The sequence below is a fragment of the Pleurodeles waltl genome, chromosome 4_2, assembly GCF_031143425.1.
Source record: "Pleurodeles waltl isolate 20211129_DDA chromosome 4_2, aPleWal1.hap1.20221129, whole genome shotgun sequence".
Classification (NCBI taxonomy): domain Eukaryota; kingdom Metazoa; phylum Chordata; class Amphibia; order Caudata; family Salamandridae; genus Pleurodeles; species Pleurodeles waltl.
In genome coordinates this window covers 467,929,480-467,943,589 of record NC_090443.1, presented here as the reverse complement: position 1 = coordinate 467,943,589, position 14,110 = coordinate 467,929,480, and the positions used below count along the sequence as shown (strand labels likewise).

The 14,110-nt window shown below is 52.1% G+C and overlaps 1 protein-coding gene across 7 annotated transcripts in view; it reads left to right on the top strand.

Moving 5' to 3' along the window:
* The window catches only part of ICAM5 (intercellular adhesion molecule 5), a 375,719-nt gene that overhangs the window by 106,796 nt on the left and 254,813 nt on the right, over positions 1-14,110 (top strand). For all 7 annotated transcript variants that reach the window (XM_069231795.1, XM_069231796.1, XM_069231797.1 and 4 more), the window contains exon 4: positions 696-980. In XM_069231795.1, coding sequence (XP_069087896.1) covers positions 696-980 — 285 coding nt within the window. The remainder of the gene's footprint in view (positions 1-695; positions 981-14,110) is intronic.

Genomic DNA, 14,110 nt, shown 5'->3' with positions numbered 1-14,110 from the left:
AACAGACTAGAGCATTCAGATTCAATAGGCAAACACAGGTACATGAAAACTAGTGTCTCACTGCCAAAAACATAAATCTTCCTTTAATGCTAGTATGTGTGGGGGCAGAAGGTTCTCTAGAAGTGCAAGCTAAACATTCAGATAGTGCCTCAAAGAGGTGCTTTGGCTGAGCCCCAAGGATTGTGTATTGTTCATTGCCATTGCTCACTGGCTCTGATGTATTAAAAAAGTACCAATGCAAGGACAACATAACTGTGTTCTGAAAAGTTACCAAAATGTTATTCACGACTCCTTAGTTGAATCATTAAAGAAACAAAGCAATTAATTTTGGTTATCTCCATGTTTAGCAGGAGATTGTTGGCCAACAGCATTTAAAGTACAGGGAGGGTTCCTTATTCTTAATGTAAGGATGCATCCTGTCAAGAGAGGTGGAGAGTTTAAGTGAGAAGCTGAGATATTTCACTGTTAGGCAGGGATCTTGAAGCTTACATTCACCATCATGCCTCCACTGCGGCCTTCCAGGGGGCTCAAGGATAGTAAAAACAAATCTCATAATTTAAGAATGAGCATGTCATCCTCTCTCGAGTTATTAGGAACAGGAAGTGTAAATGAGCCAACTTCCTGTTTCCACAAATGCCATTTTTATCAACAAACTCAATACTAAAGCCATCCCGTTCTTTCATTTTTGACTGCAGGCCTACCAAAGGAACCCACCATTGATGTCCTAGATTACATGGAGCTAGGATCAGTTGTGATGGCCACGTGCAAGGTGGCCGAGGCCTTCCCACTTGAAGATGTGGAAGTGGCCCTGCAATTTGATGGCAGGGATTTGAACGTCTCGGTGACCAGGGACAATGACATGCTGACTCTGGAGGGAGCTGTACCGTCGGACTGGCCTGGGAAGCACATGCTGGCGTGCCAAGCCACAGTAAGCCCTAAAGGAGAAGCCAAAACAGTAGAGCGGTTTGTTTACATTTACAGTAAGTCATTTAATTTTCTTAACTTTGATATCTTGGGCACTAGTAGAGGTAAATAATATAAAAATCTAGTTAATTTTCAGCATCAAAGTCACACTCATGTTATAAAAGCTAAGCTATACTTGTAATCAAACATAATATGGTTAAAAAATACTCAGATTAGGTACTTGATTGGCATTCAGTCATTACTTTGAGAATGAAAAATCGAAAGGAAGCAAAAAAGCAAAGTAAAATATCAAAACTCCCCATGGAACAAACTCTGTATTATAAACTTCTAGAAGCAGTGGTTCCAATTACTTAAGCAAAATAGTTGCATTACTGATTAAATTAATGCTTCTAGTCCAATCAAACGTAATCAGTCTGATCCCAATGTAATCTTCTCCCATCCACTTTGGTGCATATCGAAGGCCCAAATGTACGAAAGTGTTTTGCATTTCTTAACAACCTGAATCGCTATTTCGGACCTTTAAGAAATGCAAAACTGCCTTTCCAGATGTAGTAAGGACCTGTGGACAAAAGGATTTAGCATTTCTTAATGGTCCGGATCGCTAACTTGGGTCATTAAGAAATGCAAACTGCCTTTCTAATAAACAAAGGGCCATATGTTCGAAAGGATTTAGCGCATGTAAACATCGAATTTAGGCACGTTGCGACTGCTAAATAGCCTTCTGACATGTACCAACCCTATTTTGTGAGTCGGTTACCTATAATAGACTTGCAAAATACGGTTTGCGATTCCGTTTTAGGAAGGGGTGTGTAAAGGATGTCCCATCCTAATAGCGACTCAGCGGGCTATGTATGAATGTTTTGCTACCTTAATGTGGCCACAAAACAGTCACAGTTTACCACCAATTTCAAAAGGGTTTTAACCCATCGCAATGGGAAAGACTCCCCAATGGACCCCTTCCCACTTTGTGAATGGGGGCACAAACAATTTTTAAGAGCAGGCACTGATCCCAGGGACCACTGTCACTCATAATAAATGAAAATAAAACTTTTTATTTTTGTTTTTGAAAGGCATCCCATTTTCCTTTAAGGAAAACAGGCTGCATTTAAAATAAAAATGATTTATTTTATAAGCAGTCACAGACATGGAGGTATGCTGATCCCTGCAGGTCATTCCCAATGGGTCCCAAATTGTGACCTGCCTCATAAATATTAATGAGGCAGGTCCTTTGCGACCCATTTAGGAATCACAAACAGTGTGACACACACTGTTGTACATCACATTTTGCGAGTTCCTAATTGTGTGTCACAAAAAGTTGCAATTAGGAACTCGCAAAATGTAGCAAATGTACATGTGCCCCAAAGGTCTATGCGGCATCCCAAAATGCAATTTCTATCCCGTAGAAACCGCATTTCGTGAGTCGCAAAATAGGAAGTCGCAAATATGGATTTCCTTTTTGCGATTTCCTAACTGCATGTACATAGAATTTCCTATTTGCAAAATGGGCATTTAGGAAATGCTGTTACTGTTGAATCAGATTAGGTGGTAACCAGGTGCAATCTAAAAAAAATGACCCTAAAATGCATCAGGATCATTCCCATCGGCAGTTTTGGCCATCCTGGAGGATAAGAATAATAAGGAAAAGAATTTCGCAGGTAAGTGAAACAAAACAATATATATATCTATACATACATATATATATGTTCGATGGCATGTGTAGCTGCTGATACACATGCTGTGCACTGTTCCTGCCATCTAGTGTTGGGCTTGGAGTGTTACAAGTTGTTTTTCGTCTAAGAAGTCTTTTCGAGTCACGGGACTGAGTGACTCCTCCTTTTCGGCTCCATTGCGCATGGGCGTCGACTCCATCTTAGACTGTTTTCTTTCCGCCATCGAGTTCGGACGCCTTCCTCTTCGCTCCGTATTTTGAATCGGGAAAGTTAGCTAAGTATCAAAAATTCGATGGTATTGTTCTCGTTCGGTAACGGTTTAGTGTTAGTGTATCGGCACTGACATCAAGACCGCTTCGGCGGCCCTTCGGGGCTTCCACTCTTCATCGAGGCCTGGTCAGCCCGACCACACCCGTTGTCCAAGACTAATGGACCGGACCCCCTTCCGTTTCTGTCCTAGGTGTCACGCAAAGTATCCTTATACAGACCAGCACCGGGTCTGTAACCTGTGTTTGTCGCCACAAACACAGAGAGGATACTTGTGAAGCTTGCAGAGCGTTTAGATCGAAGAAAACCTTGAGAGATCGACGCGCAAGAAGACTACAAATGGCGTTGAAGCTGAAAGAACAGCTCGACGTCGAGGAGGAAGAAAGAATCTCCATCCAAGAAACGGACTCGGATGAATCCGACAGTGAACGACCCTCGACTGTGCAACAAACCGTGAGTAAACCTGCCCCGTCCCAAACCCAGGGTCACACCAAGAAACTCAAGGCCATGGGGACGCCACCGCCAACAGGCCATGGCTCAACCCACAGAAGGGAAGGTGACCAAACATCGGCACCGAAAAAGGCCAAAGAGTTGCCGAAGAGTTCCGACTTCGGTCGAGATTCCGGCACTGCAAATTTTTGACATCGAGTGGTCGAATCAAGCAAGCCCCGAAAAAGCTCCTCGGAACCGAAAAAGAATATTACACTACAAATTTCGGTACAGAAAAAAACAGCCTCAGAGCCGAAACGACCCTCATACACTGAGGAGCAAGGGCTTTCGATGCAACTCGAAGAAAAGCATAGATTTGAGCAAGATTTGGATATAGAAGAACCTGACCAAAGGCAACAAAGGTTACAAATCCAAAAGGATACAGGCAAGATTCAGACCATCCCTCTACTCAAATCTAAAAGAAAACTAGCTTTTCAAGAATCAGAGATGCAACCAAAAGCCAAAGTGGTTAGAGACAAGTCACCACCACCAGAGGTCTCACCACAACCATCTCCACTGCACTCACCACACTTGTCACCAGTGGGAACACCGTTAATGCAGTCACCCACCCACACATACTGGGATGACCCAAGATGATGCTGATGCACGGGATTTATATGATTCACCAATATCGGATAACAGCCCAGAATGTTATCCAACGAAGCCGTCACCACCAGAAGACAGTACAGCATATACGCAAGTACTAGCCAGGGCAGCTACGTTCTACAACGTAGAAATGCACTCTGAACCAGTGGAGGATGACTTCCTTTTCAAGACTCTGGCATCCACTCATGCATCCTATCAAAGCTTGCCAATGCTACCGGGCATGCTTAAGCACGCACAACAAGTCTTCCAAAAACCTGTAAAGGAAAGAGCTATAACGCCTAGGGTCAAAAAGAAATATAAACCACCACCAACAGACCCAGTGTTTATAACGCAAAAGCTCACACCGGACTCAGTGGTTGTAGGGGCGGCAAGAAAAAGGGTGAACTCACAATCGTCAGGGGATGCCCCTCCACCTGACAAAGAGAGTCGAAAATTGGACGCAGTGGGCAAGAGAGTGGCATCACAAGCAGCCAATCAATGGCGAATTGCAAATTCACAAGCACTACTTGCACGCTACGACAGGGCACACTGGGACGATATGCAAGACATCATCCAGCACTTGCCCAAGGAACACCAAAAACGTTCCCAGCAAGTAGTTGAAGAGGGACAGGCCATATCAAACAATCAGATAAGGTCTTCATTAGACTCGGCAGATACATCAGCACGGACTGTCAACACGGCTGTAACAATTCGAAGGCATGCATGGCTGCGGAGTTCTGGATTCAAGCCAGAAATACAACAAGCGGTACTAAACATGCCGTTTAACCAGCACTAGTTGTTTGGGCCGGAAGTCGATACTGCCATCGAAAAGATGAAAAAAGACACAGACAGGACCAAAGCCATGGGCGCGCTCTACTCCCAACAATTCAGAGGCACTTTTAGGAAACCACAATTTAGAGGGGGGTTTCGGCAACAAACATCTGAACCATCCACCTCCCAAAGAAAACCCACCTATCAGTCACAATACCAAAGGGGGGGGGGGTTTGTGGTTCCTATACAGGTCAATTCCCAAGAGGAAGAGGGAAATTCCAGCCCGCCAAACCAAGCCCTAGCAAGCAGTGACTTCAATGTCACAACACCCCACCACTTGTCACCAGTGGTGGGGAGGCTAACCAAATACTACCACAATTGGACACATATTGCCACAGACACATGGGTCCTTTCAATTATCCAACATGTTTATTGCATAGAATTCACAACATTCCCTCCAGATGTGCCACCAAAACCGCACAGACTGTCTCCACAACACTTAGACCTATTACATATACTGTAGAGGTCCAAGCACTGCTACAAAAACAAGCAAGAGAGCTAGTACCCAATCACCAAAAAGGAACAAGCGTTTACTCACTGTATTTCCTTATTTAAAAAAAGGACAAAATGTTAAGGCCTATCTTAGATCTCAGAACACTGAGGGGGTCATTCCAACCCATGGCGGTCGGTGTTAAAGCAGCGGCTAACCCGCCAACAGGCGGGCGGTAAAAAAAATGGAATTCTGACCCTGGCGGAAACCGCCAACAGAGACCGCCACTTTAACACTCCGACCGCCACGGCGGTACAAACAAACAGCGCGGCGGTCACCGCCAACAGACAGGCTGGAGTCAATGTACCGCCCACCCTATCACAACCCACCAATCGCCACCTTTTTGCGGCGGTAGCCCCGCCGATAAAAACACGGCGGAAACAGACATTTCAAACGGAAAACGCTCACCTCAACACATCCCACAAGCAATCTGGACAGCATGGAACCCGAACTATACATACTGCCAGCTATTGTATTCCTGCTCCTCTACCAGGAGCATGAACGCCGGCGCAGAAGACAACGGTGAGTACTGCACCTACAACACAGGGGAGGGGGGAGGCAAAAAATTACGGGGACACACATACGCCACACACCCACCCCCACCCTCACCCACTACAACACACACATCAATGCAAAAAAATACATCACAGTTACCCCCCCCCCCCCAAACCCCCCGGAAGAATGTAAAGACAAAAGAAATTGATTATGAATTTTGGATTACATTGTAAGGCTGAGTAAAAAATATATCAAACATCTATAACTATATATATAAATTGTCCTGTCAGAATAGTGTATCAGCCAATGTTCGTGGGCCACTGGGCCATAACACATGGGCAAAGCCCACACAGGATACCTGACTCCAATGGAGAGAACACTGCAGGGGCATCAGATAGCAAAACTACAGGCACCTCAGGGTGAAGGGAAGGGGGGGCACCTCAGCCACATGAGTCCACGACGCCAGATCCACGAGGGGCCTCCATGGCCACTGTTCAATCCTGGGGAGTGCAAAGCCACAGTCTCTCAAGTCTCTACAGTGGGTGTGTTCCCCACTGTGCCATCCTGGGGAGTGCAAAGCCACAGTCTCTCAAGTCTCTACAGTGGGTGGGTGCCCACTGTGCCATCCTGGGGAGTGCAAAGCCACAGTCTCTCAAGTCTCTACAGTGGGTGGGTGCCCACTGTGCCATCCTGGGGAGTGCAAAGCCACAGTCTCACAAGTGGATGACAGACTCCACTGGTTCTGGAGGAGGCATGGTGCCCAGAGTGCTTCGTGCAGCCCTGCCCGACACAGATGCGGGCCTGCCCCTTCTGCCAATGTGCCAGCGGTGCTTGAGACGGCGGTGCCCAGCGGAGCGGTGCTTGAGATGAAGGGCCCAGCGGGGCGGTGCTTGAGACGGCGGTGCCCAGCGGAGCGGTGCTTGAGATGAAGGGCCCAGCGGGGCGGTGCTTGAGACGCCGGTGCCCAGCGGGGCGGTGCTTGAGATGAAGGGCCCAGCGGAGCGGTGCTTGAGACGGCGGTGCCCAGCGGAGCGGTGCTTGAGATGAAGGGCCCAGCGGAGCGGTGCTTGAGATGAAGGGCCCAGCGGGGCGGTGCTTGAGATGAAGGGCCCAGCGGAGCAGTGCTTGAGATGAAGGACCCAGCGGGGCGGTGCTTGAGACGGCGGTGCCCAGCGGGGCGGTGCTTGAGATGAAGGGCCCAGCGGAGCGGTGCTTGAGATGAAGGGCCCAGCGGGGCGGTGCTTGAGACGGCGGTGCCCAGCGGGGCGGTGATTGAGACGGCGGTGCCCAGCGGGGCGGTGCTTGAGATGAAGGGCCCAGCGGAGCAGTGCTTGAGACGGCGGTGCACTGTTCAGCGGTTCTTGACTTGAAGGGCCCTGTTCAGCGATGCTTGACTTGAAGGGCCCTGTTCAGCGGTGCTTGACTTGAAGGGCCCTGTTCAGCGGTTCTTGAGACGGCGGTGCACTGTTCAGCGGTTCTTGACTTGAAGGGCCCTGTTCAGCGGTGCTTGACTTGAAGGGCCCTGTTCAGCGGTGCTTGACTTGAAGGGCCCTGTTCAGCGGTTCTTGAGACGGCAGTGCCCTGTTCAGCGGTTCTTGACTTGAAGGGCCCTGTTCAGCGGTGCTTGACTTGAAGGGCCCTGTTCAGCGGTGCTTGACTTGAAGGGCCCTGTTCAGCGGTTCTTGAGACGGCGGTGCCCTGTTCAGCGGTGCTTGACTTGAAGGGCCCTGTTCAGCGGTTCTTGAGACGGTGGTGCCCTGTTCAGCGGTGCTTGACTTGAAGGGCCCTGTTCAGCGGTTCTTGAGACGGCGGTGCCCTGTTCAGCGGTTCTTGACTTGAAGGGCCCTGTTCAGCAGTGCTTGACTTGAAGGGCCCTGTTCAGCGGTTCTTGAGACGGCGGTGCCCTGTTCAGCGGTTCTTGACTTGAAGGGCCCTGTTCAGCGGTTCTTGACTTGAAGGGCCCTGTTCAGCGGTTATTGACTTGAAGGGCACAGTTCAGCGGTGCTTGACTTGAAGGGCCCTGTTCAGCGGTGCTTGACTTGAAGGGCCCTGTTCAGCGGTTCTTGAGACGTCGGTGCCCTGTTCAGCGGTTCTTGACTTGAAGGGCCCTGTTCAGCGGTGCTTGAGATGAGTGTCCAGGTCAGCAGATCCGGCCATGCCATGGATGTCACTCGCCACCTGACATGTGGCTGGCGGGGCCTTCCTGCCCATCTGTCCTTTTGCTTGCGGGGCCCTCCTGTGCTGCAGCACCAGGCCTGTGGGTGTCTTCCTGCACACCTGGAATGGGGCTGGTGGGGCCCTCTTGGGCAGCTGGCCTGCTGCCGGACTTGTCGGGCGTGCTGCCCTTGCCACCCTTCCCTGCTCGTCTGTGGCCCTTTCCTCCCTTTGGCGGTGTGCCAGGTGGCACCCCACTTCCTGACGGAGCCAGGGTAGGGCCTTTGGACCTTGCAGTCTTTGGCCTCTCGCACCGGGCACTGGCAATCTTTGTTTTTTTTTCCGGGGGTGGGCTGGCCATGTCTTGGCTCCTAGCCGAACTAGTTGGCTTTGAGGGTGGGGGACTCCAAAGTCCTTGGACTATTGTCTTTGTAGGTCCGGGTTTTGTGGTGGCTGAGGTGCTGATTGCAGTCTTATGAGATGGACGGGGTGGGGGAGTTGTTGGAAAGAGGTCAAGCTTGGAAAGGAAAAGCAATTTTGAAAGAGAGGGACGGGTAGGTGTAGTGGGTATGGGAGTGGAGGAAGAGGATGTGGTTGTAGGACTGTGAAGTCTGGTGTCTTTGGGTGCAGGTGCTTGGGCTGGAGGCTGTCGTGAGGTGGATGGCTGTTGGGTGGGTGGCTGCCTGCGTTTGTGTGGTTTGGAAGAGGGGGTGATAGACACACTGGGAGAGGACACAGGGGATGTGTAAATGGTAGGGGGGGTGGTGACTGCATGTGTGCGGAGTGTTCTGGTGGGTGTGCTGGTGATGGACGTAGTGGCTGAAGATGTTGTGCATGCAAGTGTGAGTGGAGACGTCACAGGGAGGGAGGAGGGAGACGAGGAGGAGGGGGACACAGAGGAGGCAGTGGCTGTTGCTTGTGTGAATGCTTGTGTGATGTGTGGTGCTTATGTCTGGATGAGCTTCCCTTGGGTGTTGAGATGTGTGCAGGCTGGTCTGATGGTTTGTCTGGGATAGGCAGAGGAACAGGGGTTTGGGTCTGGGTGGAGGAAGTTGGAGGGGGGAGGCTAGAGACAGGGACAATGGCTGCCGTCAGTGCTGAGGCCAGAGCGTTGAACGATCGCTGATGGGCAGCCTGACCAGAATGAATGCCCTCCAGGTATGCATTACTCCGGTGCACCTCCCTCTCTACACCCTGGATGGCATTCAAAAGGGTAGACTGCCCAACAGTGATGGTCCTCAGGAGGTCAATGACCTCCTCACTGAGGGCAGCAGGGGTGACTGGGGCAGGGCCTGAGGTGCCTGGGGCGAAGGAGATGCCCACCTTCCTGGGTGAGCGGGCACGGGGCGAACGCTGAGGGGCTGCTGGGAGGGCGGTGCTGGTGCGCTGGGTGGCGGCTGTACCTGTTCTTGCGGGGGGCACGGATGTTGCCGCCACCACAAGGGAGCTCCCTTCCGAGGACGAGTCTGTGTCGCTGGTGTCAGCTCCTGTCCCCGCCGTGAAGCTCCCCTCGCCCTCCGTCCCACTGGTGTACTCAGAGTCCATTGCATGGCCCTCCAGGGCCATGTGGGATGCAGCTCCCTTGTGCTCCGATGCCACTTCTCCTCCACCTGATGATGCTAATGCACACTTGAACAGGAAGAGCACAAAAAAAGGGTGGGGTGGAGAAATAAAGACATGTTGAGTGCATGCATGGGCGACACCGTTGGCTGAGAGGACAGACACAGAAGCCCCCTGCACTACGCCGCGCACTTGGGGTACACTACTCAATCCGTGGGACATGGCCTACAAGCCTATGGACGACAACTGCACACATAGATGACACAGGGCCATGAACAGCAGTACTAGGCACCCTACAGAGGTGGGGGGTGGGGGCACAGGGCCATGCCTTACGGAGGGGCCTAGCCTACAGAAATCGCCCTGGCCGAGGGATACCCACAGTCCTCCTCCCCCACCCAGACACCTCCACTGCGCGCAAAGATAGCAGAATGTGCTTGTACTCACCCCCTTGTGTCTGCTGTGATGTCCTCACGCGCCCATCCAAATCGGGGTAGGCCACCACCAGGATCCGGGACATCAGGGGGGTCAAAGTTCGACTGGCACCCCGCCTACGTTGGGAGGCCATCCCCAGCTGAGCCTCCGCCGTCTTCCTGCTCCAGCGTCGGATGTCCTCCCACCTCTTGCGGCAGTGGGTGCCCCGTCTGTTGTGGACCCCCAGGGTCCGGACGTCCTTGGCGATGGCACGCCAAATAGCGACTTTCTGATGGGCGCTGACCTATGTGACATGTACAGGGGGAGAAAAAAAATCATCACCTTCTGCATGCTGGATGTGAGTGGCCCCCCATCCCCACCCTTGCCATGTGGCACATGCTCACATCTTTCGTTTGATGCATGCCTCAATCGCTCCCCTCCCCACCATCTTTCATTCACCCCACTCAACACAGGCATTGGCCACAAAGCATGGTCCCAGTGTACTTACCTGTTGGTCTGGAGAACCGTAGAGTAGCGCATACTGGGGGAGGACCCCATCCACGAGTTTCTCCAATTCTTCAGAAGTGAAGGCAGGGCCCTTTCCCCAGTCGCAGCAGCCATTGTCCCTTCCAGACCGAGGTCACAGCAGCACTTGCAGTATAGGTCCTCTCCTGTGGAAGATCAGGTATCGAGTGATTAAGCAGATAGAAAATGGCGGTCACGCCCGCGGCGGTGCGTACCGTGGCGGTGCGTACAGCGACCGCCGGCGCACATTGTCATTGGCTCCTGAAACCCATAGGGTTCAATGTTAACCAATGCAGCTTTGCGCCGCGGTCTTCGACCGCCTACCGCCACGGTGTGCCACGCCAGCGCATTGACCTCACATCCCACTGTCGCACTTCACAGGTCAGGCAGCCGCCATTTCAAGGGCCCACATGCCTTAATTTGTACTGCGTCACACATACCTAGGCCTTGCATCAACACTCATACAAGCCATTCAATGCATAGTGAATCGTGTTGTGTGCAAGCTGTGGGAACGTACCTGTGGGTTGTTTGACTCTGTGCTCGCTGTTGTCCTTCCTAGGCACCGTCCGCTGGGACATGCGAGGAGATGGAGGAATCTTCCCGTGTACAGACCGCTGGTGGACCTGTCGACAATGGAGGAACGACATGTCATGCTGACATACAGGCTTGACCGAGCCACTATACAGGAACTGTGTGCCCAGCTGGAGCCAGACCTGATGTCACCCATCCGCCAACCCACAGGGATCCCCCCTCTAGTGCAGGTGATGTCAGTGCTCCATTTCCTGGCAAGTGGGTCATTTCAAACAACAGTGGCCATATCATCAGGGATGTCCCAGCCCATGTTTTCCAAGGTGTTGTCCAGAGTGTTGTCTGCCCTGCTCAAACACATTCGGAGCTACATAGTTTTCCCTGAGGTGGGGGATTTGCCTACCGTGAAGGGTGATTTCTATGCCCTTGGACATATCCCTAACATCATTGGTGCCATTGATGGGACACATGTTGCTTTGGTCCCCCCAGCAGGAGTGAACAGGTGTACAGGAACAGGAAGAGTTATTATTCCATGAATATCCAGGTGGTCTGTTTGGCAGACCAGTACATCTCCCATGTTAATGCCAAGTTCCCTGGGTCAGTGCATGACGCCTACATCCTGCGGAATAGCAGCATCCTGTATGTGATGGGTCAACTCCAGAGGCACCGGGTGTGGCTATTAGGGGACTCTGGTTACCCCAACCTTTCCTGGCTACTGACTCCAGTGAGGAATCCCAGGACCAGGGCAGAGGAACGCTACAATGAGGCCCATGGGAGAACTAGGAGGGTGATCGAGCGAACCTTTGGCCTCCTGAAGGGCAGGTTCAGGTGCCTCCATATGACAGGTGGATCCCTAATGTACTCACCAAAGAAGGTGTGCCAGATCATCGTGGCCTGCTGTATGCTTCACAACCTGGCTTTGCGACGCCAGGTGCCTTTTCTGCAGGAGGATGGTCCATATGGTGGTGTTGTAGCAGCTGTGGAGCCTGTGGAGAGTGAAGAGGAGGAAGGCGAAGAGGACGACATAGAGAACAGGAACACAGTAATACAGCAGTATTTTCAATGACACACAGGTAAGAGTACTCACCGGCATATTACATTTACTTAAAGACTTCTACCTCTCTACTGTCTGACTTTTTCCCCCAGTGTATGGTAACTGTGTTGTGACTTTCCCTTCCGTTTTCAGAGATGTGGGCCCCACTGCGTGACATCTGCTTTGTTTCCCCATGGACTACAGCTGTGTTACAGCGGTTTGTTGGCATCACAATGTGTATGAACATTTTGGCACGGTCATGTCTAATACATTTGTTCTAAATCAAAGCCAGACTCCAGATTGTTTTGTGAATCAAGTGTGTTTATTAAAGTGCTCTAAATTGGATGGGTGGTTGCAAATCGGTGAGGGTGATGGTGGAGGATTGTCCAGACTATCAGTATCACAGGTGCATTGTCCAAATGCCTGTGGGAAGTGGAGCAGGGGCAGTTTAAAGTTGGACAGGGTGACAATGTGGGACAGTGGGATGACAATTAGGGAGGTATCCTTTCCTGGCGGGGGTCTTGACATCTTACTCTGTCTTCTTCCTGGATCTCAGGGCCCGCTTGCTGGGTGGTTCTCCTTCTGCAGGGGGTGGGGTTCTGGTGGCCTGTTGGTCTTGTGTCGGGGCCTCCTGTCCACTAGCGCCGGCGGAGGTGGTAGGCAGTTCTTGGTCCATGCTAGTGTCAGGGGCCCTTTGTGGTGCCACAGTGTCCCGCAATGTGGTGACTACCTGATTCAGGGCCACTACGATGGTACCCATTGCGGAACTGATGTTTCTGAGTTCCTCCCTGAACCCCATATACTGTTGCTCCTGCAGAAGCTGGATCTCCTGAAACCTGGCCAGGACCGTCACCATCGTCTCCTGGGAGTGGTGGTATGCTCCCATGATGGAGGAGAGGGCCTCGTGGAGAGTGGGTTCCCTGGGCCTGTCCCCCCCCTGTCGCACAGCAGCCCTCCCAGTTCCCCTGTTTCCCTGGGCCTCTGTCCCCTGGACCGTGTGCCCACTACCACTGTCCCCAGGTCCCTGTTGTTGTTGGGGTGGTGGGTTACCTGGGTTAACACAGCTGTGGACACAGCTGTGGTTAGCTGTGGACACACAGCTGATTGACGTGTCCTGGGGACAGAGGTTTGGGCCCGCTGGGTGGGTGCTGTGCTGGTGTTCCCAGAGGGGGGAAGGTCTGCTGTGGCCTGTGACTGCCTGAGGGGAACCGACTGTCCAGAGGTCCCCGATGGACCGGGCTGGTCATCTAGATCCAGGTCGACAGAGCTGCTGTCCTCACTGTGGGCCTCTTCTGGGGGTGGAGTGGACATTTGTGGACCCTCCTGCGCGGTGACCTGGTGTTCGGGTCCTGCAGGGGTTCAAAAGTATGATTATTGCATCTGTGTGTGCCATAGTTTGCAACGGGTGGGTGCCCGTGTACCCCAGGGCTGGCATTCCTTTGTTGGGGCTGTTGTGACGGTGGTTTGGGGGGGGGATGGGTATGTGCAGTGGGCATGCTTTGGTGATGGGTGGCCATGCTTTGTGGTCAGATGCAGGGCCAGGTTTTGGGATGGGTGGGTTGTGATGGTGAGACATTTGCAAGGAGTAGGTGTGATGTGGGTGGGGGTGAGGGTGGGGGTATGAGTTGGCATGCTGGTGGGGTGGGGGGATTAAGTAGTGAAGTTTTGACTTACCAGAGTCCATTCCTCCAGATACTCCTGCGAGGCCCTCAGGATGCAGGATGTTCAAGACTTGCTCCTCCCACGCTGTAAATTCTGGGGGAGTAGGTGGGGGTCCGCCGCTAGTCTTCTGCACCGCGATGTTGTACCTGGATACCATGGAACGCACCTTCCCCCGTAGGTCGTTCCACCTCTTCCTGATGTCGTCCCTATTTCTTGGGTGCTGTCCCACCCACTGCGTTGACCCTGTTGACTATTCTGCTCCATAACTCCCTCTTCCTGGCAATGGTGGTGTGCTGCACCTGTGTCCCGAACAGCTGTGGCTCTACTCGTACAATTTCCTCCACCATGACCCTGAGTTCATCATCCGAGAACCTGGGGTGTCTTTGAGGTGCTATGGGGTGGTGTGGGTGATGTGTGGGGTGGAGTGTGTGGTGATAAGTGTGGTGATATGTAGTGGTGTGTGGTGTTTTGTGCGTGGATGTTGTG